The sequence below is a fragment of the Haplochromis burtoni genome, unplaced genomic scaffold (assembly GCF_018398535.1).
Source record: "Haplochromis burtoni strain Fernald_Lab_line unplaced genomic scaffold, NCSU_Asbu1 Contig_113, whole genome shotgun sequence".
In the NCBI taxonomy this organism is placed as follows: Eukaryota; Metazoa; Chordata; class Actinopteri; order Cichliformes; family Cichlidae; genus Haplochromis; species Haplochromis burtoni.
Window position 1 is genome coordinate 1842035 of NW_024582474.1, and position 27206 is coordinate 1869240.

A 27206-nucleotide genomic window follows, 5' to 3' on the forward strand; every position below is an offset into this window, starting at 1 on the left:
GATCTATTTTCTGACAATAAGCCATCCATGTGTTTGCCAGGCAGGAAATATTACTTACTTTTCACAAAAAGGGATTTTCGAATACATCTCGCTCTTGTGGTTACAAAAAACAGCCATACATTTACAAGTGATTGAGAAAGTGTGATAGAAATACACCAATTTCTGCTGTTCCTTGTCTACATCATTCCAGAGCATCTTTTGCACATGAGAACCAACCCAAGTTTTGCCCCTTAAAAATCGGATGCTAAATATAATACATGAAAATCATCGTGACAAGATCAGGCTTGCGAGGCTTACGTGTATATTTCATGTTTGGAGTGAATTCATGAACAAATTAGAAAGCATTTTTCCATACGAGAAACAAATACGGAAGTCTTATAAATGAAAAAAATTTTCTAATGTGCAAAAAATGCAAATACATGTAATGCAGTTTTGGATAACTTACATTTATATTTCAATGTTATATTTCATTATTAAGTCATATATATATGTGTATATATATATAATTTATTTTAGTTTAAGTTAAATTCTTTCATGTTTCATTTCAACAAACAGTATCCTTTAACATAACAATCTTAAAGGGAAGGATAATGACTGCTCCTAGCTGGTACGATAAACCAGTTCTTTTTTTTTGCAATGTTTGCACAGGCATTTCAAGTGTGTTTTTGAAACTGTTAGCATTGCTAATGATAATAAATACATTCAGCCCTAACGCAAATAAGGGGATATGGGAATGTTGCACCACAAACTGACTGAACCAGTATGTTGGGATTTGAAAGCAATGAACGCTGTGCATGGAAAGTATAATGAGGAAAAACAACAGTCTAAGGAAAACAGTGGCACATGATGGGGTGAGCAGATTGTCTTCAGTAAGTGACCGTGCCAAACAGTTTCAAAGGCCGACCCCACCCTTCTTGCTGTAACGTTATGAAACGTTTTTAACTGCTTAAAACTTGTGCATTAAAGAACTATATCAGTTCAAATGGTAATGTTTTTCTCAGCATTGTCTCAAAGCAGGTTTAAGGTGTTTGCCTTCTATACTTCAGTGGAGAACCTGTTAACATAGTGAGTTAATTAGATTAAATCTCTTTAAACGAAGTCTATTTGTATTCATAAAGTTTACGTTTCCTAAATAAGCCAAATATGCCTCACAAATCATTGAAACTACTACCAGAATGCCTGTTTTCTTTTTCTACTGTTATGTTTATGTTTCTGTATGTCTCAAGATTTCTTTCGAACACCTAGCCTCAACTTCACGTCACCATCATCAATAATCAAATGAAGCATGTATAATAGAGTTTTACTCAAACAACAAGAAAATATGAAGGACGCTTTCAATCCTGATAAGAACAAATGACCTTTAGGTAACTCCCTTTAACTTCTGCTCACCCTTGCCTTAAGTAGTTAAATGTGTTGAATGGCCGAGTTTAGAAATATGGCTATGGCAGCTGAAATTAATTGATGGTTGCGATCTGAAAATATTAGCATAAGCTGCTTCGTTTTAATGGCTTGCTGTTTTGCTTACTTTTCTGTTCATTTTACCTCATCCAGCTGTTTTTTTTCCCCACCAAACTGCAGTTTGGCTGATAATAAGAGATAAGAAAAATTCCACAGAGATGTGCTCCAGTGTGGGGGAAAAAACTATGCAACCCATTACAGTTGGTGATGTTGCCTTGACACAGCAGCTGCTCAGTAAAGATGTTAAGCATTTACTGTATTGAAGTGTACATGATCACATCCAAGCCCCTGGTTAGTTAGCAATTTTGAGAATCAGAGTTAATTATTACCAAAGAAGAGGTTAGGGTGTGAACATTTCAGCATGTAAGAAGCTAGATTTCTGGCTATTAACACACCCCGAAGAAAGCTGAAACTGCACTACTTTTTACTTCACTACGTTTGTCGACTACTGTGTTTGACAAATCTGTGTAGAGGGCCTTTTTTAAGTGAATCTTCACTGGCACTCCAAACAGAAACACTAGCTGCTGAGGTAACCACAGAACTATGGATGGGTCTGTTTTTTTATGTGCACTACGCCTATCATAAAAAAAATTTTTCAGTCAGTATTTATATAGTTGCACATGTAGAATAGAATCTCTAAGTCCAAAACTCCACTGAAGAAGCACCATAACACTTTTTGTGAACTTTGAAATGCATCTTGAAGCTTGTTCCTGTGCGTAAAGGTTTAAACTCTAAGTGATATTGCATGAAAATCTTGTTGACTTGCCTACATTTTCCTTTTTTTCCACATATTTACAGTGCTTGTCAGCCAAAAGTCCAACTTCTGTAGTAAACTTTATGTTTCTCTTTGCCTTACCTTCTCATAACCTTGCCTCGATTTGAATCATTTAAGGGGTAACTCTTAACTCTGACAGAAAGAAAATGGCAGAGGAACCTGATATTAAATCTCAGTATGGATGTGTTGAAAAGGATTTGAATGCTGAGAACAATCCCACAAAATTTCTAATGTTGCAACTACACTGAGCTGAATTTTACATTTCGGTTTTGCAACTGTCTTTGTGTGCATTTCCAACATGTTCACAGTTAAAATTCTGTGAGGGGTAACTCAAGATAATGGACAACAGACAGAAGTGTCAATTATTATTATTATTATTATTATTATTATTATTATTATTATTATTATTATTATTATTATTATAGAATATAACTTAACTATGGGGCAAATAACATCTGACTGTGATTTAACTTCATATTTAAAATGCTAACAATCATTTGAGCTTTGTTTAGCTAGTAAGTCCTCAAATTATTTAATAGTTGCCTCATGAAAAAAAATCATAAGAGATCTACAGCAAGTATAAAATGCATAGGTTGGATGGAGGGAGATGAATGCATTTTCCAATCTCATTCTTTGCATAATAAACATATAGGAAAAAAATACATAAAATGGAGCCAAAATGAGCACACATTTTTCAACAGCCTTGGCTAAGCAGTCTGGGCAGCTGTATAAAAATGTACAGTCAACAACTGTAGAATAAGACCAGTAGTTATCAGTTTGCATTTACGCTCGGAGTTCATATACACTGCTCCTGCTTTAGCACACTGATGTTCAAAAGAGGAGAATTCTAGCAAATGTACAAAGTCAGCTGAAGTTTCCCAATCTGTCCTCGGCCTCTGACGTGAACCACACAGGCCCGCAGGAGCGCATCACAACTTTTTGAGCAGTGGTTTGGCAAAGCTGCAGGTGAGCATTAACCCTTTGTTTAGAAAGAATCCACCTTAGATAAAATATTGACCACACATCAGTTCAGTCGCTATTTGTGAACATGAGCAAATCTGATCCAAAAACGCTATAATCTTAATCTGAGAGGATGCCAAGAGACAATGAGCTGGCATTTTTACTCAAAAATTCATTTGATGTCATTTAACAGAAAGCCTTTAGGTTCACAAGGGTTTGAGAGATATTATGTCTTTAATTGTCACCTGCTTTGACACACAGAGTTGAAATTATGAGGACAAACTCTGGATAATCTTAGCTCTATATAGCAGATTTGGAAAAGAGTTATTGATGTTCACAAATCAGGTCTGAACTCTCATTTCAGTGTGTATTGTCCTTTTACCCATCTCCCTATAGCTCAAGGGAAATAATAATACTAATCCCTAATCACTAGGGACAACTTGACTCCGCTTGCTTCTTCTCAGCTTTCGGGCTGTATGTCTTTCTTCCTGCCTTTCCGCCAATGAGAAACTTCACAGTCTGAAAAACAAATGAGAAGAGAAACTCATTTAGGCGTTTACACATTAGCTTTCCTCATCATGTTTTATTGCCACATAATCAGTATAACAATATAACTTCTCTTTCAGGCAAGTGAAAGATCATGCCAGAACAGATCCGAGACCTTTTTGAAACAAATCCCCTTTGGAGTTGTGTCATCCAGTGAAAAACTCTGCCTCTCGTGCTGTTTTGTCAGGTGGTTTTAACGTTGTTGCTGATGCGAGTCTTAAACAAAAGTTAAATGCAAACGGTGTTTTTCTGTGCATGTGTGTGCTCAATCATTTCACTTTATCAAAATCTTGAGACACAGTTCATCCAGATGGTTTGGCAAAGGCTGCAGGACAACTCAGAGCATCAAAAGTTTGGCTAGGTGTTCCAGGCAGGACACTTGCATAACACAGCGGTGCTAGAACCCAAAAAATAATGTGTGTATACTGTCATGATTCCCAACCACAGCCTTCTTATAAGACATCTAATTTGACACTTGCTTCCTTGCTGGAAAGTCTACGTTACTGAAAAATGTACTTCCACTCTATCATCCCTGAGTTTCATAAAATATTTAGTCCTGTCTGACAGGAAACATCTGCAGAATCTTAGCTAATCCAAAATCTGAAAAACAAATGCTGATGCCTCTTTAACATCAAGACTGACATTATGTAATGAGCTGTTTGGGGAGTTTATACCCGACATCATCTTAACGAAATGAACCCATTTAAAAGCTGACATGGGATGGTTCTTAAACAAATTACAGCCTACAGTGTCATTTCCTCTCTTATACTTACAGTCTTCCTGAACGTCTGCGTTGGAAAAGCATTCACTGAAGAGGCAGTACATGGTGCGGCACAAGTTGTCCAAGAGAGACTTTGGAGTAGCAAATCGCCAACTAGACTCTGGCATGTTTTCAGGCTTTTCTGTTAAACTATCCCAAATGTCCTGGATTTTCTCTGGAAGGTCCTCTTGGAAGACCTAAACACACAAAAAACACAAACACATAGTGAGTCAGTTAGCCTAAATCAAAAAATAGGGATCAATAAGGTATAACATCTCTTCTATCTTAGAATGTGACACTGGCAGCTATAAGGTCTGTATACACTTATGTGACCTGATAAAATAGTACAAAAGCTTAATTGATAAACCAAAAGAAGTAAGACTGATCACCATAAATTGCATCTTTTCCACATTATCCCTGCATTTCCATTCAGAGAAAGCCAGCAGATGCTTTTAATTCATATAACAGCCAGCTGTCCAGGTTGACCTTTAGTCTCCAAATGTTTCATTTCACACACTTCATACCTGTACAGACCAGCCTTGCAGCCACCTGAGCGCAAACCTAAAATTAACCAACTGTGTGGATTCCTTTAAAAGGAAACTCGGGACCTGTCCTTTTACACCGACTTGTGGAAAATAGATTCACTTGGTCTGCCAGTTATGTATTTATTGAGTATCCTGAATTTTAACTTTTTGTATTCTGTTTAACACCAACTTCACTTATTTAGCAGTTTTTCAATTTTAAAGCTTTTGGATTGGTAAATGTTAAAATTGGATCTTCAAATTTTACAATGCTTGGATATAACAGGAAGGTAATTAATGGAAAATATAAACTATTGGGTTAACTAGTAATTGTGAAAGGATTAAAGGGAAATATACCCACAGTAGTAAAAGTGACTTTCAGCCCTAACCCTAACCCTTACAGGAGAAAGTTCATTCAATCATTATAGTGGTCAGCTATAATGGCAAAGCCATTATCCAGCAACGATCAGGACTAGACTTTCAAAGTCTGCTTGTTCAGTCATTTTCAGTCCAGACCCAAAGCTAGCACACTCTGACTGGCATAAAACAGCATTTTTGCACCGACAAGATGATTCCCAAAGATCTATTAACTGAAAGGCCTGGGATATGAAGTAGACTTGACAAGCGGTGGACAAAAGAAGAAGTGACATGCCTAAAGAGCTGTCTACAGCAGACAAACTGAAAGGACAGGTGGACAGACCAAACGGGTCAGAGAAGAGCAGACGAGATGCATCCTGACAACGTGCCATCAGCTCTATTTTATGTCATATTAAGGCGTAATTCAACCCCCAGTTTTATCGGGGTTTACCAGTTTATAACATGTATGTTGCAGGTTACGTCACAAACATAGTTAACTTTCTTACTGCAGCATGATGAGGAATCCTAACATCTATCAGCATGTCTGTGAGATATTTTATGTTTTTTTAATGCCACCTTTCTCTCATTTTCAGGTAAATACAGTGGTGAGAAATAGCTTTTTTCAGCTGAGGCAGCTCTCTAAAGTAAAACCTTTTATTTCTTTTTGTGACTTCGAGAGAGTTTTACATGCATTTGTGACCACTCGCCTTGACTATTGTAATGGACTTTATATTGGTATTGATCAGGCTTCACTATCACACTTGCAAATGGTCCAGAATGCTGCTGCTCGCCTGTTGACAGGGACACACAAATGTGAGCCCCTGTTCTTGCCTCCTTACATTGGTTGTCTGTCCATTTTAGAATTCATTTTAAAATTGCATTGTTTGCTTTTACAGTTTTAAATGACCTGGCTCCTTCTTACCTGTCAGACCTTCTACACAGATACACTCCACAAAGGTCTCTCAGATCAACTGACCAGTCACTCCTTGCTGTCCCCATGTCAAGACTGAAACACCGGGGGGACCAAGCTTTCGCTGTTGTGGCCCCCAAATTATGGAATAAACTGCCCCTCCATATTAGGCTGGCCCCAACACTTGAAATGTTTAAATCACTTTTAAAAACACACTTTTTTTCAAAGGCTTTTAGGAGTAGTACCAGAGTCAGCTTGTAGTCAGTTTTAGTCAGCTGTTGGTCACTCTTAATCTTTTTATTTTGTCAATTTTATTCATGGTAAATCTTATTGTCTATTTTACTCATGTATTTAATATGTATACAGATTTATTTTTATCTTCTTTTTATTTTGTATTTATCTTGTATTTATTTTATTGTTATTTATATTTATTTCTCTGTCTGCTTAATATATGGTTTTTGACTGCTATCTCTGTTTTATTATTGGAAAGCACTTTGGTCAACTTTGTTGTTTTTAAAGTGCTATATAAATAAAGTTGGATTGGATGGGATTCATTTGATTGGCTGATGTGTGTGACAGACCAAAAACTCATTAGCCCCCTAGGAAGACATGATATAGCTTTTGGAAACCTTATTTTTTGTTATAATAATTCTTTTGGCATACTGGTGTGGAAATTGTTATGACTAAACACATCATTTCACCGTAGTCGATACTTTTTACTACCTCTAATAGAAGTGAGGGGGGGAAAGCCCAACTGTAACGTGGAGATTTTCTTCCTTTCTGACCTCCAGAGAGATGTTAAGATTTCTGATCATGCTTCAGAAAATGTTTGTAATAGAGTAACCTGTGATGTTTTAAGCTGGTTGGGAATTTGTGAAAAGAAAGACTTAATCCTGATAAAACTGGAGGTTAAATAACAGCTTAAGATCACATAAAACAGCGCTGATCGCATCTTGTCGGCATGCAGGCTGATTTCACCACTTTGTCCGTACACCGAACATGAGAAGGAAAAAAATAAAACACAGAGAGGGTAATGTCAGACTTCAACTTGTTGGTCGAGTGAACCACCAGTGCACCCGACTCAAACAGGCTCTCCTCCACACAGTTCTCTACAACCTAACAGGTGGATTTTCCCATTTTACTGGAGCAGGCAAACAATGAAGAACCACTGACTGCTTTAAAGATAGAGAGTGAAAATATATCCTTGTTATTATTTTCTTCCTTATATTTTTTTAATATAAAACTCATTGTTACAACCAAGGAAGTGCAAAGTGACCCCTTTAGACTGTTGTTTAGGTTTAGTTTCCTTGGTTTCTGTCACTAGATAGCTAACATAACCACTTTAAGGAAGGGAAACAGCAATGAAAGGCTGAGGTATGCCAAATTGCACAAGGACTGGAATCAGCCCAGATCTTTTGGAGTAATGAATCCAAATGTGACATTATTGGTTCAAATCGTCACCAATGCATAAAGAGGAGATCAGCAGAGAGGTACAACAGTGAGTGTCTACGGTCATCTGTAAAGTGCATTGGATGCTCTGCCATGGTTGGATTTCAGCCAGTGGTGATGGAGATCTTGTTAAAATTGGTTTTGAGATTTTGATCCAATTTTAATTTTGATTTTTTTGACTTTTTGATGGAATATCATCTTGAAATCATCTGATTGGTAGAGGTTTGATTTTTCAGCATCAAAAAATAATCCCCAACACACTGCCAGAGCATACCTGGACAGAAAAACACACTCTGAAACTCTTTTAGCCATGGATTGGTCTCCCAGGATTTAATGTTATTGAAGCCAGAAAACAGAACAACAGGCAGCCAAAATCCAAAGAAGGCTTTGAATGAATAAGCTTTAAATAAAGGTGGTCATACCAAACAATTCTTTGGAGCTCATTAGAATTATATAAACCCAGTTTTTGTCTTATATACTGTATTTTGATGTATATTTACTCATGTTTCAATACGTTGGTGCACCTATTTTCCATTTTCCTACCAATTATAATGAAATGTGGTTGGTTTGGGGGTTATGTAAGGTCCAAAAATATGATACTGGAAAATATGACAGGTCGCCTTTCTGTACCAAATGTTCCATTTTACTCAGTCAAGAGGACAAGAGAAAATGCTGGACAAAAAGAAGAACAGGATGTAATTATGTTCACAGACTTGGTCAGATTTCTTCACCTACTGTCTGCTGAAACTCGGAAATAGGAAGAATATCTGCTGCTCTGCTGCGGCTAATGGGGATGTTAACTAAACTAAACTTACAAGCAGGACAGCTATAGAAATTAATCTAAACTGTCAGATGTTTAGTAAGCTGTCTAAACTGAATAAACAGGTCTGGAATGTTTACTTTTGACTAAACTAAACTACTAAACACTACAACATAGAAGAGACCCAGGGTCTAAATATTAAAAAATACAATCAAAGCAACATTAATACCTAACATCAACTGCAGCTCTGGTGCGCATGCTGTACAGAAACTTACCTCAGCAGGATGTGACTGCATAAAGACTGCCTGAGCATCCTTGAAGCGTCTTTCCAACTCAGCTGTGTAAGGACGTGAAGGATGTCTCGTTGGCAAAACCCAGAGGATCTAAAAATTCAACTTGACTTTAGTTTATACAGCATTAAAGGTGTTGATTTGTTCAGCAGGGAAATGTTAGCGAAATCAAAAATGTTAAGTATTTCCCGAAAGATTCTTTCAAAGTGCATAAAATGTTTAATATTAAATAATCAAATGCTACACAGTGTTAAGGGAAAATGTAACCATTTATTATGAACTATTATTACTGGAACACTACCAGTGTTATTTATAAGAAATTCACAAAATGAACTAGCAGTCCAAAGACGTGCTATATTCATAGATTAGAATCTCCAAGGCTCTGGGCAAACCTTTAAACACACAGTAGTACTGAGGTAGCAAGGCTGGTGAGGTAGGACTAATCACTAGTACATACATTTACATATAAAATAAAATAAAATTGAAAGTGCTAACTTAAACAAAAACAGATCCACCAGTCAAAGCCACTACCACCCTGACAGTGCTTGTAGAAACTGGTCCCCCTCCAAACGTAAAAGCATCGAGGCACTCAACAGGAACAGGTGGTATTGAACTTTCAGTTTTATAGCACAATAGGCAAGAGGTGGACAGCGTTTTCCCGCAGGTTTAGTTCATGTTACTCAAGCACAAAATCTTTCCAAATTTTCCCAAACATTTCCTAATTGTATGAATGTCATGTGGGTAACAAAGCAGCCTGAAGGGGTATGTTAAGGGTGGTTGCAAGGGTGGTAACCTGAGCAGCATGTACAGGCATGCAGCAAGTGACTGAACCAAAAATTCTGGCTTAAATGACAGGGTGTGTTGGACTGATGTTGTGCAAGGAGTTTGTCATGTGAATGTGATAAGAAGTCAAGGTCTCAGATGGACTGTCTGAGCTAGCTTGAAAAGTTAAAGCTCATTTGTGCTTCCATGTGTCCCCATGGGTCGGCATGATGTAAACTTCATCATCTGCCCATCTAATCGAGGATCAGCCAAAAATCTGTCCCGGACCACATGTGCATACTGAACATGCCCCACAAAAACAAAATTGATGCTTGTTTGCATTGTACATCTAGTGGTTGCTGAATTTGCTTAATTAAAAAGTTCTACAGCCCAGTCTGTGTGTAGTAACTTGTTTTTCTGTGTTCAGCGTAAGCGGCAATTGATGTGCCAGTTCACTGAACAGCATGCTGAAAAAGAAGACTATGAGCTGTCTGTGGTCCTGAAATATGAATAAAATGGCGTGAAATTTACAGATTTTATTTATTTCGTTGACATTTCTTTGGCATGACATGAAGCCTTTTATACTTAGTGTGGAGATTTTTTACTGATATTTTCTGTTCACCACTAAGTGCTTGAAGTTGCCTCCTTTGGCTTGTCCTGACAGTATGTTTTAAACACCAAGCAAACATTCACATGTAAACTGGACTTTAAGCTGTGTCCACATCTTAAGCCACACTGCTGTGTAGCTAAACAGGATGGCACCAGGTTTTCCAGGCTCTGCATCCCCTTCACATGTCAGTCATGTGAACCTTTGCTCGCATTGGTAGTTTCTTTAACCGCTTTCCATCAAAGTTAGAATCAGCTCAACCTGGTACCCACCCATTTTCAGCAGCCAATTCTTATTTTGCCTGCCAAAGCCACAAATCAAAATTACATTGGAATTCTTTGGTCTCTAGTCACCACATGACTGCTATGATTTGGTGCTATGAGTTACCTTAGGGTAGAAAAATCTGTTTTCCTTTTGTGTTTATTTTTCCATCAGCCTGCCTGCTCAGCCATAAAGTTAACTTAGGATAGCTAAATTATCTTAAGGCCCCTCTCGCCCCTCCTCTGACATGTACAAGAACAAGTTACCGAAAAGATTATGGGTATGAATACATTTTACAAAAGAAACAAGGGTATAAATAATTCCAAAGCAAAAGGTTTTATATCCCTGCAGCATTACTGTAAATTGAGACTAACTGGTGCGTCATGCATTTGTCTACATCCAATTAAATGTCTAATTAGCTTAATGGGCCGATGGCCCCAGCAGTCTCTCATCAGCTCTTCTTAGACAAACAAATGATATACAACACATCCACATTTCAGAGCAACCAGCAACACAAACAGGTTCCACTAGTAACAGCTCTGTTCTTACCTTTTTTAAAACACCTTGATACACTTGAAACCACAGCCTCTGGAGAACCAGGTCATTCAACCCCTCTGTTCTTAACTTCTGATGAAGGAAAAAGAGGAAAAAGACAAACTCATCACATCACCATTCACACGCAGACTTTATTAGCAAGACCTTCTATAGGAAGACCTCCAGCTTTTAATTAAAGAAAGTCAAAATATTTATATAGAAAACAGAGGTTGTCTTATGACTTTACCATTCGGCTGATATTTGACAGTCTAAAGATTTCCCTATTATGAACCTTGATGGTGTACTCGATGGGGAAGTTGTGTTTCTGTAAAGGAAAGAAAAAGCAAAACAAAAATTACCACATAGATTTTGCAACCCAACTTACTTCTTTTATGTTTTGTAGAAATTTACTATTTGACCTGACACATGGAAAGAAATTTCGATTTTCGATGTTTTTGCCCACACAGGGAAGATATAAATGCTCTAATTATGATTACGTCCCCATGGGTCAGTCACTCGATAAATAATCTGTTTACCTATGTTTTGTTTAAAAAACCTTGCTAATTTACGTTGCAGCATTTTTGTCATGCACATACAAGTTCTGAGCCCACATGTATTAAGATGCCAGTGATATCAAGTTTCATTATGGGAACTGTAAGAACACGTTTTTGGAGCTTGTCCCAAATTAGGAAGAAGTCGGAATAATTCCATTTTCCTCTAAACCCTGCACCACTGACCCCACACCACATGCTTGCAGTCATGTCATCAGTGTCTCACCATGTACCGTCGTCTGTGGCTGAGGCTGTCGTTGATCGTCCTCAGTGGTGTGCACATACTGGAGTGCGTTGGGGCCATCAGAACGGGAGCTATCAAAAACAGGCCTATGGAAACAAGAGTCACACAGCACGAGATTAACTGTACAGTTAATTTCTTTACAACGCCCTTTCACAGGGCTCTGCTGAAATTCTTCAGATGCAGTTTGCATGTGCAACATTTTTGTGCATGTGCGTATGTTTCCCTGCTCCCAGTGTGACTCTTTTACATGATCAGTTAACATTTAAATTTTAACGGAGGAAGTTAAATACCTTAGAGAGCACATCAAGAAGATGAGTAACACACTGAGATGCTGTATACATGTAGCTATTTTCAGAATTATTAGAAACTCACTCTGTGTCAAGCATGTGTTTTCATACATGTGATGCTTCCTTCTGTCAACATATGTGTCGCCTGCTGGTCTCAAGTTAAAACAAAGAACTTACTTCATAAGCTCATGTGGTTTTGGACTGGAAACCACAATGCTATCACCACTGTGATATCTTAGACAACACCAAAATGTTACCTTTCCAGGACCTAAACTAGTACTCAGATGTTTGTTTTTAAAACAGTTAACACTGATGCACATGCACCATTAAACCAATCTGCAAAACGGAAATAGCGTCAAGGCCAGCCACCCTTTTCATTTAAGCCCATTTCTTTTCATATCATGCAAAAGAATGGATTAAAATAAATAACTGACGTCAGCATTAACGAGGTCTACATTTTTTCCTACCTTTTATCACCCAGATTTATTATATTGTTTATATACTGATGGGATGAGTCTAGTTATTTCATTCTTTGTTTTCTGACTTGGGAAAATAACATAAACAAAACGCCATATGTTCTGATTGTCTATGATTAGAGTTTTGGTTATGGTTGGAGTTAGGGATCCTCATCAATGACAACTGTGTGTGCTGTGTATGCCTGACAAAGGGTCTGAGCAGATGGGAATTAGCTGGTAGCAAAACCTCGTATAAGGTATCCTTTCATTTGTGAGATTATTGTTTTTGTCCATGTTCTGACAACAACAACAACAACAACAACAACAACAATAATAATAATAATAATAATAATAACAATAATAATAATAATAATAATAACAAAATAATAATAATAATAATAATAATAATAATAATAATAAAAACTACCTAATACTGTGTAGCGTATAGTAATTACCATCTTACTACAATGACCATGGCATATGTATTTCTGTAGCTTAACTGCTCCTAGTTTAATTAAAAATAAACTACATAGGGTACCAGGAATATCAACATCTACACAAATTTTTAAAATTACTTTTATGAAACTCAGGTACTTATATGTTATATGTCTTATGTGTAGTGGATGATGTCAAAAAGCAAGACAAAAATTACGTCTACATTACATATATGTGTACGCTGCTGTCTGTAAATTAATTGTGCTAAACATTTTTAGTGCAGTGGCTCTTTGGGGGTCACTGCAATGTGTTGTCATGCATATCTCTAAACACGTGTTAATCACACAGTGATGCTAATAGTGCTCGTAACTTATTACTTTGTCTTATGTAATGAATATGCTGTTTGCAAAGAAGAAGAACAATAAATATATGTTTTATTATTCATAAAGAAATAACATAGATGTTTGTCTTTTTTTTTTTACATGAATTAAAATCAACTTTGGCCTTAATTCTTTTAAACTAGTAGGACTTCTAAGACATCAGATGTTTGGATGTCATAATACCAACATGACAGCTGTAAAAGACGGTAAGCTCCGATTAGATGTGGAGCAAAGTGTACCCTGTCATGTCTCTTGGTTGAGTAATACTTTATGACTCTAAAATCACATGATCTGATACACTGATGAATATATGCAGCATACCTGAATGGCGACACTGTCATAAGAGTCTACAGTCACTTCATATATTCGAAGCCTTTAATGAACGCAGCTGTTTTTATACATCCATCTTCATTTATAGCCTCAGCATGAACGGTTGGGTCAGCTGTTTAGAAAGCCACTTTCATGAGAAAAGTCAAACAACTTAACTCTCAGCACAGGGTCACATTTTAGCCACAACTTAAGAAAGTTCACAGGGCAGCCAACAGCAAGGAACAGACAAGATGATTAGTCTTAATAACATGGTGAGCGTGGCCCCACTGCAAAGAGGCAGCCTGTTTTAAGTCTGTACAGTATGTTCTTGGTCACAGGGTAAAGACAATTACAATTTAGCATACCTCTTGTTAAATCTGTACAAAAGGACAGTGTTGGTTTAACAAGTTACAAAGTAACAGGTTACTGTAATAGGATGAATACAGACATATAATGGAGGATTTAAGTGAGACATTACAGTCAAGGTACTTGCTTTGTGGGGATGATGCATTGTTGTTTTAAACATGTAAACCTTCAATGATTTTCTATAGCTTAGGGGATAGTCCAGTCCTAAAAGGTTTCACAGAAAGGCAAATGTGCAACTTTACTGTAAAACTATTTGAAAAAACAGCACTTGAAGGAACTCCTTAAATCTTGGTTTTACTAGACTTAAACTTATTCTAGTGAGTAAGGTTATTCTTTCCATGTGATCTTCCAGCTTGTTCTCTTGTACAGCTTCAGGACAAATCTTTTTTTATTTTTTATCCATCTGATAGCTGTTAAAAAAGCCCCCCGGGTAAATGAAAACTTACACCTTCTGGTGACAATAAAGGAAAGGTCCCAAGGTCTCTGAGGAAATGATTGATCTAGTTTGTCTTAGCACGTTTTGTGTGAACCTCTACTCGGGTTATTCTGCAAGGGGGAAAAAAGGTGACTTTCTCTACCGTCAGAGATTAAAATGAAGTTCTCAAAATCTGACATCTTCTATGAAAAGAACCATATGGATACTTGACTCCACTGTATGTGTTTGAACATGTGCCAGTTCCAGAATCTTCTCTCAGTCTCAAATTCTTTCAAGGTACAAAGCTCAGGAAAAGAAATGAGGCATGTAAAAGCCACATACTACAGAATTCCTTTGGCTTAAATAATCACACCTGCATCCTTTGAGCTCTATTCAGACAGTTGTTGAGTACGTCATCATTGTCCTTGTGCTTTCCTTTTAAATTATTTAGAAGAGGGTGTACATGGTTCATAAAATGTGCTCCTGAATCTGAACCTACATGTCAACACATGTTGGTGCTATTCACGAGGGAATGCTTGCGACTCTGCCTGTGTGTGTGAAACTCATTGGATTAATTTCTACTGTTTCATTTTTGGCTAGTGTAGTATCCAGCTGATTTTAAGATTAAGTTTCACTCTGTTGGTTCTGAATGCAAAATGAATACACAGCAAAACAGGTTTGCCTTACAGTAGCAGACAAAGTAGAAACCCAGCAGGTTGTGTAATGTGAGTGGTCCCCTAAATGAATTCCATTCACTGCAAACACTATTAAAGCATTACCAGACTAATGCCTGAAGTACCTTTTGCTGTTTAGAGACACTTTATTGCTTTGCTCCCTGGACCACAATATTCTCCACATGTGTCATCCGTCACAGAACATCAAGTTTGTATGCAAAACTAATGCTTATGCTTATGTACTCATGGTCTAAAAAAGAAGTTATAAAGTTAAGTTTTAAATGTGGGCTATTATCATTTTTTAAGACAACTTAAAGTCGATCCCTTCTTGTTTGTTCTGTTACAGTAAATTACTGTAAATTTAACAAAGTTTATGCTCCACTTCTACCAATTATCAGTTTCTACTCGAATGTATAAGTACATTCGAGTCAAACACAGACCATTTTTATGGAACTGTTCAGAGTCTCTTAATGATAGTGTAATAAATGATATCTGACTGCAAGCATAGGTGACAGCAGGCAGTGGATTCAATGTAAAAGCCTTAACAAGACTTATGATAATAGCTATTTACAATAAGGCCATTTTTAATTCTTTAAATACTAATTTAGTTTCAAAGCCACACCAACTGGGAAAAAACAGCATAAACTATGATTTTAATGCGCAAGAATACATAAATGAGTGCTGCATTTCTAGGTGATGAAATTCAAACCCACCATTGTTAGCCCACCTTTAAATTACCAATAAATTAGACTGAACCCCAGTGCCTCAAAACGGCCCCTTAAGGCAGTTCTACGCTCTATTTGGGGCCTTTTAATTTGATTTTGCTGAAATCAGAATTTATTTACCAATAAGTTTGCAGTTACCAGCTTGAGAGATGACATTATCCTAGCCCACTGAAATCCATGCACTAAAATGAAGTGTAGCAATGGAAAAATCCAAACTGAGACAGGTTATCAGACTAAAACTGTCATCACTTACGCCATTGCTTTTCACGTTGATGCCATTCTAAGTTGGGCCAATTAGTGAAGTCACCACTTTAGAACACAATGGACACAAGTCTCCCAGTTCATCGACAAAATTAAGCCTTACATGGGTTCAGCTGCCCCTAAAATGAGTAAGCTACAGTGTAGATAAGATAAGAACTGAAACTGGGATACTGTGGCTGCCAGTGTTAGTTCCAATAGGAAAGCTCATATCACCTGATTTCCCTGATTTTGGAAAAGTACCACGATTTTGGAAAAGCACCAAGAAGGCAAATGTCTATGTCTATACACAGTGTGTTCCCAAATGTCATTTCTCAATCATCCATTCTACTCCCACTTATCCTATTCAGTTGCTGCACAGCTGGACCCCATCAAAGAAATTCTGAAGGAAGAGGAAATAAGTTGGACCATGCCCCTAGACATCACAGCGATAAAACACAAAGACAAACATTCACACTGATGTTCAAAGGCAGGTTAGAGTTTGTGAGTTTGCATGTCTTCGAATTGCAGGAAGAAACATCTGTGAACACACAATGAGAGGTTTGAAAAGCAAAAGGCCTGAGCTGAACCCAGAAACTTCCTACTTTAAGCGATACAGTAGTTTATTATAAGAACTTTAATGAGTCAGCATTTAAGATAAAGAACTAGTTATAGACAAACAACAAATCTCTTTAGTTATAGGAGTTGGTAGATTACAAATTGCCTAATCAAATGTAATGAACAAAGCAAAATCTATTATTACCAAGACTGCTAAAGTGAAGTACTGAAAACAAATGTGCTCCAGATTAATATTTAAATATAAAAAGTGTAAGTCTGTATTGTCGGATGACGTATAAATACTTTTCTTTTTTCATCTGTGATGTTTTTGCTTTCATTTTCTAATGGAAGTTGTTTGAGCCATTACAGGTTGAAGCTTCAGCTTCACCTTTTTTGGACTATATAATTATAGACTGACAATATTGTTGGTTTTGTTGGTTATTGTTATCTATTCATTTCTGAGAAAGTTGCTCTCTGTTTACGTGTGGGTCACACCTACAGTGTCTTTGAGTTAAAGAGCAAGCAACAGTTGTCTTTGTAATATTGCGTGTATCCTTCTACCCCATTACTAAGGCATGTATGTGTTTTTTCCTACTTCCTCATTCCTCATGGCCCCCAGCTTTCACTGTTCCTGACACTCAATCATCAACAGCTCTGCAAGAAGCCTGCATACCTGACAGATCAAGCTCTGCAGCATTTCTACCCTCACTACTTGACTTTTTGGCACTCCATTTGTGTACTTGTGCATGTAAAAGTCCAACGAAGAATGTAAAGTCTATAGTCCATATTTAATCAGAAAAACAACCCATCTTCTCTTCCGTCAACTTTCCTGGGCATCTTGCTATTTCTCCGTCTCGTAAGCCTCAATCAGACCTCCAATCTCCACACAGATACACAGTTCTCACCCAGCTTAACAGGAATGACTTCTTGTCAGTGTTTAAAGGTGTCCTGTCCAAGTCTGCGGATATGTATAATCCCAACTTTACTCAGTCTCTTACTCTATTCTTCTATGTGACAATTGTGGCTTAGTTTGATCTGTTTTAATAACAAAATGTCCACCAAAGTTTTATATTCATTTAAGTGTTACTATGATGTACTCATGAGGTTTTTTTTATTAATGAAATGTTTTAAAATGCTCATATCTTCATATCATGTGAAAAAAATATCTGCATTGCCTAACCTACCGAAGTGTAACTTTGCAATCCTTCAAAAAAGAGTTTTAATAAATCTCAGGGACTTTGCCTCTAAGTGGAAAAATAAACAATGCTATGCTAAGCTATGCCATGCTATGCTAAGTTGAGCTAAGCTATGGTATGCTATGCTTGTTTTTAAACTCTTGTCCTCCCATGCATTCTGCTTGGATGAGCCAAAACACAAATTTAAAACACACTATATCTATGACTGGACGTTTACATACATAAACCAAAAAGTCCCGCCTCCTCTGACAGAGTGCCTTGTATATTACCAAGTATAAAGCATTCCTGAGCATGAGAACTGTTAGGCTACAATCACCTTCAACCTTCCCACAGTCATGGCCAAGGAACCCTTGAGTATTTTCTTGAGGTCTTTCCAAGTTTAAAATGTGAATGCTCCTTAATAAGGGTATGCAATTAGATTGCACACTAGAAGGTTAACAGCTAACCCTAACAGTCAGAGTCTGGTCCATTCAATCAAAACTGGCTTTTTTCCACATTGTCAAGATAGTGGAGACATGTTTTTATATAACAATAATTTTTTTTCAGAGTTCTTTTAATGAACCAGCTCTCTGCACCAAAATCCCCACATTCAAGGGCCCGGTGACCCCAGGTTTCTTCCAAAATCCTATAAACATGCATTTTAATTAATGACAGTGCAGGCTGCCTCACAGTAAGAAGATTCTAGGTCAGGGATTCTGGGCCAGGTTACCAGCAGGTACCAGGTACCTACTGGTAACCTGGGGGGGTTAAAATAAGCCAGGGGATTTTAAAAATCTAAAGGTATGACTTTCATTTTCAGTCAAAAGTACAAACACTCCTCCTCCTATTAACCTGATAACACAATTCTGTAATGGGGACAGATATCGCAATGCATGACACTAGGGCTCCATCTCTTATGGTTTTTATTATAAACTGCCCACAGTCTTTTTTGTTTGTTGGTTGGTTTTAAAGAATTTGTAAAGAAAGGAAAATGTTTCTGTCACTATTTGGAAGCATTATGGGATTTAGTCAAGCAATCGCAAAGGTGTGTGCACTGTTTATCTCAGCAAAGTTGTGGTTGAAAAATGTAACACACAACCCTCTGATGTGTGCTGTGGCAGCAAGTCTTCAGCTACAGTCTAGGAAGAACATAAGTGTTCCTGCCACTAAAGGAATTTAAATTAACAATAATTAACTAGGATGTCAGTAAGCAAACATTCAGAGTGTGGCTACGGTTGCACACAGTCTATATACAACCATGTTTTCATTTTCTACAACAAAACACTGAGAAACCACACAGATTTTACCAGATGTCATCTGTCCCTCTTGCAATATTCAGGTGTTTGCACTAGAAGAGGTTGAAGCACAGACTGTATTTGCTGGCACTGTAAAAATACATAAAACTGGTTTAACTAGCTATCAATTCTCACAATTTCTAATAGTAGGTTAATTAAAACTACAATACGTGATGTCTTAAGCAGCTTAGCCTTTAAGAATCTTTTCCTTTTAGCCGTTGCCAAACATTTGATGATGTTTATGCTTTAATAATGAAGTGCTGACCGTTTTCCATTTCTCTCTATTGCAACTCCTCCATTTAACTGCTTTTACACAACACGAAGCTTCAAGTGTTACTACTTAAATTTTGAACTAACATTTTTTAACAGCAGCTAAACAAGTAGGTTTAAAAAGTACATTCAGCATCCAGCCAGACATCAATGTCTTTTCATTTTGACCAAGTACAAAATCATAGCAAACCTGAAACTTAGTGACAGCTATTTGAATAATTTATTCAGTTTTTCTAAATAAAATTACATTACAATAAGGTACCTGAAGTATTTTACTGTGATCAGGAAATATGTAAAGGTTCCCTGCACACAACACCGTGTTCTGATATTACTACAGGGACATACAAAGCCAATAGGCAACAGATGTCCGACTGCTTTGGCGATAAATTGCAGTAAATCCATCACCTGAGATTGAGTAAGAATTTGTCTGCATTTTTTTTCTAGTTGCTGTAATGCGTCTAAAACCCATTTATTATAAGGATTACATATCTATTACAAGGTTGGCAAGATAGATGAAAGCTGAACATATATCACTTGTGGTTGTAAAATGCCTGCAGGTGGTGTACATGGGCCCCGGGGCGCAAGGAAACTGAAAAGAATGATATTCTAAAAGAAGAGCTTGACATGCATTTAGCTAGTCAGTGTATTCCTTAAATATGCTGATGCAGCATAATCGAAAACTGGATGAATTCACCCATCTTTTTTCTTTGCTGTTGTTTTTTTGAGTGTGTGTGCCAGGAAGGATGTTCTGTTATGTATTTGTATCTAGATATGGACACATAAATACATATTTATATTTAATGATTTATGACTGCTCTTCTTTTTAAACGCTGATAAAAACTAGTAATCCTACTTGCATGGTAGTTTAAATTTGAGAATTCATCCATATATGTTTCCATTTTTCTGCTTTAATTTTCCTGCAATTGAAACATATTTACTGGGTCTTTTATAAAATTTTGACTTTGGGCATATTTTAATGTTTTCTCAAAGTATGCAGTTTACTTTTGTTGATTACCAAATGACCAAAGTGGTAACAATTGTGGTTCTGACACGTATATTCTCAGGCAATGCTTTTTTTGGTTTGCAGCAAACCCACATGTTCACTTTACAAAAGATTTCAAGGACAATCTGCAAAGTAAACCTTAGAAAAGTTTCACGATTCTCACACTTCCTCTGTAAGTTCTTGACAAGTATACATACATATGAGTGTCTACATGTCAGGTCAGGTGTCAGGTTAGCCTGGGGTCATTTGCCACGTCAGTTAATCTCCTCGGCTGTCTCAGGAGTATTCATTCTCAGACAAACAAAAACAAATTGAATATCTGACTATTTACAGGTCTTATTAACCTGATACAATACAGCCAATCTTTTCAAAATCAGGATGGTAAAATCAGGACAACCAATAGGTTATTTTCATAAGCATTTCTGGTAGAAAAAGAGTATTGGTGAGTTAATGACTACAGGCATGTGGCCCACCCATGATGCAACCAGGATTGGGCTTTGATTACAAGGAATGCAGTGGGTATTTGACACTAGCATTAATCACAGATAGACAGGTTTGACATAAGGGCTGAGACCCTGAAGACCTTCTGTTATTGTTCACAAAAAGAAACTGACAAATAGTATTTAAAATTGATGTTGCAGTTTTTTAACCCATAACATGGGAAAAAACAGACAGGCATTCATGAAAAGGTAAGTAGGTTTTAATAGCATTATAACCTTATGCAAGACACACAATAATCAACAATGGCTATTTGCAACTTTATTTAGGTTTACACTAGGGCTGCCACAAACGATTATTTTGATAGTCGACTAGTCACCGATTATTTTTGCGATTAGTCGACTAATCAGATCATGCATCCACTGGACGTACAGCGTACAGCTTATTGCACCAGCAACATCTGCTCTTATAGAACTATCATTAGCTGACAGCTTTAAGTGTTTAAGGTATGTGCTAACTAAAAATAAAGACAAGATGATAGTTTATTAAATTTTAATGAAATTTGCAGATTGTTTCGGTGAAGTATAACAGGACACCGGAGTATATTCTGGAGCATCTCACACTTCTGATAATCGGCTGTCTGCTTGATGTTTATTCAGCTGTGTAAAAACTATAACTTTAATCTCAGCCAAACCGATTTACTCAGGAACAAATAAAATAATAAAAAAAGCCAAACAATAACATTTTTAAGTTATCTAAGTGACTCATATATATTTAACCTGAGTAGCGAAAGACGGCGGTGGGTTTGAAAACGATTTGCTGGGACTCTGCTGTTCTCACGGGCTCTAGTGAGCCTTGCCCCCGGCTAGCTATCGAGCTTTTGAAAATATGTGGTGTCTTGATAAACTGAGCAGATATTTGAGGTTTACACAGCTACATTCTCGCTTGAAAATATGTTAAACGTTTATTTTGAGACCCAGAAAGAATAATAAGAGTAATATTAAAACTAACTAGCTGCCGCCATTGTTGGAAACTGAGCTCGGCTGCGCTATGAATTCTGGGACACAGCTACTTCTTCTTCTTCGGGGTTTAACGGCAGCTGGCATCCTTGTACATGCAGTGCTGCCATCTTCTGTTTCAGTCCGTTATTACACTCTTAAATCCTACTACTTACTGCGTCTTTTGTGATCTTACAAAGCTTCAAACGATGCGTCGACTATTAAATCAGTCGTCGACGATTTTGATAGTCGACGTAATCGTGACTAGTCGACTAATCGTGGCAGCCCTAGTTTACACTGCATGCATCAGCTCACCTTTACAGCTAGCACATGATGCTTTACATGTATACCGAGTGTATTTTACAGTCAATCAAAAATATTTGCATCAGGAAATAGAAAAAAATTAAAATAAAAATTCCTCAGCCATCCCAATCTAAACATTATCTCATCCATCATGACGTCTGGGCACGAAAGTCTGGAAATGTGCCACGAAAGCATATCAGACTGTTTGGCCACTGGGCAGAGAGCAACCTTACAATCCCCCGGCCAAATCCTGAGACATCATGTCATAAATGCAAATCTATGAGGACATCGGCGATTAAATGCAAACTTGTATTTCAAATGTAGAACTGGTCACTGCCTTGCTAGTGTGCCACTACTTCCTGCACTCACCGAACGATATGTTACAGAAACACACTGTTCTAAGTTTCGTGGTTCTTTTGCAAGACATGCCAACAAACAAACCTTAATCAAGTTCCCACACGTCAGACAACGCACGCACACAACATGGTGCTTTAACACAGTATGAAGGCCTATAATGAAGAAAGGCATCCTTCCTTCTACCTGTAGGTGTCTGCAGAGATTCACTCTGCTAGGAAAAATGCCCAATTCTTCATCTTAGTAATTCTGAGAAACCTACTCTTACTAATATTATTAGATCAAAAGAAGTCATCATCCCACAAAAATCTGACCAATCGTCGTCTATGAAAATAACTGAGTCAGACCTAGAGGGAGTGAAAGAAAACACACAAAAGTAGCAAAGTACAAAAACAATGAGGCCATGGTCATTTTCCCTTCTAGTTTCACTGTGTCTCATACCGTCATCGCATATCTGCACAGAAAGCCCCTCTAGCCGTCTGCAAACTTTGAACAGGAACAACACACAAAAACAAGCTTCACACACACACTTGCACATGCCTCTTACCTCCCAACAGGCAGACTGCAGTGGACAGCTGAACCATACTCTTTGGTTTAAGTCCTCTACTCACTCCACAGGGCTTTGAACTCAACACAGTGAGTATGTAAAAATACACAGACTGGATGGGCCACACACACACTGCAGTAACACTGTGGTCTGAAACTCTTGTGCCTTCAGTGGGACGCACTCCCAGCTTTAGGTCCTCATTGTACTGTTGATCATCCAGATCCTTTAAATGGCTGCTGAAACAATCTGAAACAGGAAACAAAAAGCAGTCGAGCATTAGACATTAAGATTTAAAACCAAAATTACTAAATGTTTTCACGTGTTTATCTGTAGTCATAAAAAGGTTTGAACGAACGGCTTTGGTTCCTACATGTAACTTCAGTTATCTTTATGTTTCATTCATAATGTTACTCTTTTATTCCACAATGTTACATTTTATTTCCTGATTTCCCTTTTTACTTCACACACACCTCGTATAACCAGAAAGCAAGTTCAACAGCTGCTTCTTGGCTTAGCTTGGTGACACCTGACATCTAGTGCAACAAGAAAATTAGCTGCTGCTCTAAACAAACAGTACACATACACATGACCTAATATCTTATATTTACTTAGCTTAGCAAAGGCTGCACATAATATCCAACTAGCTAAACAAGTTTATGATAAAGAGACAGTGCAAACAGCAGTAGCAACAATTGGTTTTAAGGAGCGACGAGGTGAAAATGTTAAAAAGAAATCTCTATAATCAGCCAATTAATCACACTGTAACACTGCACACAAGAGCTCTGAACCTACAAGAAAACCGACACTGAGTAGATCTGTTTTCCCACAAGACAATGATCCCAGACAAGCCAATCAAAGCAGTTCAGTCAGAGGTCCCAACCTCAGTCCAGTATCTTACTTCCAAGAAGAATCATAAAAAACAAGTGTCTCTGCAGGGAAAGCTTTTTTAGAGCAATGACAGGTTGAACTTTAAAAATAACCAAGAGTGCCCAAAACATTTGCTTTGTTCAAAGCTATATATTAAATACTGGGATGTGTTCCAGGGCAAATGAAAGATCTGACCAACATAACTGGGAAGTTGTTTCATAGCATCTCATGGCCATCCATTCAAAAGATATTGAGATATTTTAGTCTAGACCAAAGTCCTGGACCTCACCAAGTGACTTTTACTGCCAGTTGTAAAGCTTTCCTAGCATGGCTATTTAGCCATTTAGGTTTAGGTGCTTTAAAAGAATCCAACATAATGAAGTCAGAAAGTAGTGTTTTTGTGCTGCGTCACCCCCGATCATCTCACAATGTGAAAGTTAAGCTTCTTGTAGAGATTCCAAAAGTAGACTCCTGTGCGGCAATGATGACTAACCCACACGACCAGCTGCTCTGTGTTTGTGGTACTTAGTCAAGTTGTTGAAAATGGAACCAAATGTAATGTCTAGGTAGATATTGCTTAACATGGTGATTCTCAAATGTTTGTCAAAGTTGTGTATATATATATAAAGTTATGACTGTGTTTTTACATTTCTATTTGAGTCCTTTGCATAAACTAATTTACAAACACACAGGCAAGATGTATGAGTTCAAAAAAAAAAAATTAATTAATTAAACTGTCAAAGCAAAGCCTGCTCATGTGCTCAACGGGCCTCAGCCAAAATGTATCAAGTGGCAGGCAGTGGCTAACACCATCAATTTGCCATCAGGCAAGCAGAAATGGCCCATAAACATCATACATCCATTTTGAGAGAGACTTCCAGAGAACATAGTGTCTCAACAAGAGCTCTAAACCCGTTTGTTCTGATAAAATGATGGAGGGAAATTATATGATAAGTGGAGTTTGTTTCAAAGCAGATAAAAGCTCACACTATACCAGATACTCTCTTGCAAAAACCAAATTACAGCCATCATTCTAGGTCCAAATGCTCATTATAAGCCTTTCTGTGACAATAATGAAGATTTTTTTTCAATTTTCTTCAAACAGACGAGTGTGCTGCATAATTTTTGTTTGCCCTTTGGTGTGCTTTAAAGTAATAATTTTCAGAAACATTCAGTTTCTTATACAACCTAACACAATGTCAACCAAACTCAAGCTAAAGTTTACACACACTCACACATTTACAAAAAATACACTTTCGATTTCTTACAGTACTTTGTACACACATCTGCTTCATACTGCACTTGGACAGAGGTGAACTTCATTTCAGACCACTCACAAAGTGGCACCAGCACCTATGCTGTTATTAAAACCTCAGAAATACTCAGAAAATGAGAACAAACTGCAAACAGCCATCATCAATGAAGACCAATCTTCTCATTAGCTGTTCCAATGAAAGACAAGGTTTTTCAAGAACTCCTGCTGCAATAGCAAATGTGCATGCCTGATATATTATATTAAATTCAGTATATAAATAACAGGGCTGGTGCCAGATGCCAGTTTGACACACCGGTTGAGCAAGTGCCTTACAGCTCCAATGTAGTGACTCAGATTTAAGTCCCACCTGCCTCCCATTGCTGCTTTGCTTTCGTTGACAGGAAAAAATATATATCAGAAAATTAGAAACATTTCAGGCCAAATTTGGTAAGCCTCTATCCAATATCTTTTTCTGTGGCTAAACACACAGCTTCTAATTTGTAAAATCACTAACATTTTCTCAGTATACTTTAGCGTGTCTATTTGACACCAGAGAAAGGCATTAAAACGGGTACTTATGCGGGACTTATACATAGTTTGAGTGTTTTTTTTCTAATCCTCTCTCACCTTCCTCCTCATCCTTATCTTTGGCAGTCTGATGATAAAACTTTTGTTATATCCATTGCAGCATTCCTCAGTCTCACATCACACCTCAGTGACTTCACTGTTGGTAAAATATGTCACCAGCATTTAGAGGATTGTGACATTGAGCCCATCCGTTGCTTCAAATATCAACAAATGACTTCAACCAACCGCTGGAAAAATAGTCAGTGCGTGGCACAAAAGATAAGTCACCTTTTACTCACACACCTCTCCTGTTTGTTGCAGTGTTGAAATGTATCTGACGCAGATGTTTGTGCAGTTTAGCTGCAGGCTACTTGTGCTTTGAGGGCCCAAGCTCCCCTCTGAGATCGATAAGGCTCCTCTATCCTTCACAATCTAGGCTGTGACAACTGCTGCAAGGTTTTGAGATGTCGCCACTGATTGTATAACTCAGGCTTGCAAAACTGTCAATACGCCCATACTGTCACGCTCGCATGTAAGATTTTCTTAAAAAAAAAAAAGAAAAAAAAAAAAGACTAAGAACAGAAGAGAAAGAAAAAAAGCAGCGCTTAGCATTAAATACCCTCCGCACCTAACGAAACCGAAAGTAATGCCGGACCGCTCAAGGCACAGCTGCACACACGAGCACATGCAGGAACACCCACAGAGAGAGAGACAGGGAGAGACAGTAAAACAATCACACCTTTATGTACAAAAATGAAATCTCAAGAGATTAAAATCTGCATCCAAGACCACGCAAATGGCACTTTTCTCTCTGTGAGTGCGCTCGTTGGCATGACCATTAATAGCCCTTAAAACCCTACAACAGCCACACACCTAAGTATTTAACTCTAAATGCAAATCAAAACCAATTTTACATTTTAATCTTAAAATAAAGTTTCAGTCCTCAGAGATGAAAATCTGCCAGAAAGTCAGCGTTTTCACTTTTCACAAATGACCTCACTCCCAGACTATCAATTTGGTCCTCACCACGTAGGCTACAATATTACGCAGGTACACACATACCTCCAAAGTCCCTTTGCCTCGCACTCCCAGGGTGAGAAATCCTTTTCAAATGCGACGGTTGTAGTGAGCCTTTGTTAAATGCGAAGAAAAGCTGAACGATAGAAATCCGGTCTTAATCTTGTCAGTGAAGGAAGTCCACTACTGGATCTGTCCATCCACGGAGTCCTGGTGCGCTGTCTCAGTGTGCCGCCAAGTGCGCCACAGGCTGCCGCTCCTTCGGTCAATTCCAGTCACCACATAAATAGCTGCCAAACCTTCAAAATAAAAGCACGCCATCCGGCATAGACCCTCCCCTTGAAACGAAAAAGAGTCTATACTGACATTTTAATCATTTCATTGGCTATAAAACTGACAACTGAGCGAAAAAAAATACTGAGCAAAATATGACTCATATTTGTTTATGACAAGACTGAAGGTTTGCCACCTCATCCAAGAAACACAGACTATTCTCCTTATTGAAACTGATATAGCATCACTGTATTAGAA

General features: G+C 37.6%; 1 protein-coding gene across 2 annotated transcripts; it reads right to left on the bottom strand.

Moving 5' to 3' along the window:
• Window positions 1–634: 634 nt before the first annotated feature.
• On the bottom strand, window positions 635–26991 carry il34 (interleukin 34). 2 transcript variants are annotated; one of them, XM_005929032.3, is made up of 8 exons: window positions 26721–26991; window positions 22970–23215; window positions 11728–11831; window positions 11198–11275; window positions 10966–11043; window positions 8772–8879; window positions 4513–4696; window positions 635–3712 (listed from the first exon to the last, which is right to left on the bottom strand). In XM_005929032.3, the coding sequence occupies exons 2-8, from the start codon at window positions 23004–23006 to the stop codon at window positions 3654–3656; spliced, it is 648 nt and encodes a 215-aa protein (XP_005929094.1). In that variant the 5' UTR covers window positions 23007–23215; window positions 26721–26991; the 3' UTR covers window positions 635–3653. The 2 variants fall into 2 exon arrangements, with proteins under 2 accessions (XP_005929094.1, XP_014191228.1); XM_014335742.2 differs by lacking the exon at window positions 26721–26991 and adding an exon at window positions 25962–26203.
• Between the last annotated feature and the right edge of the window lie 215 nt (window positions 26992–27206).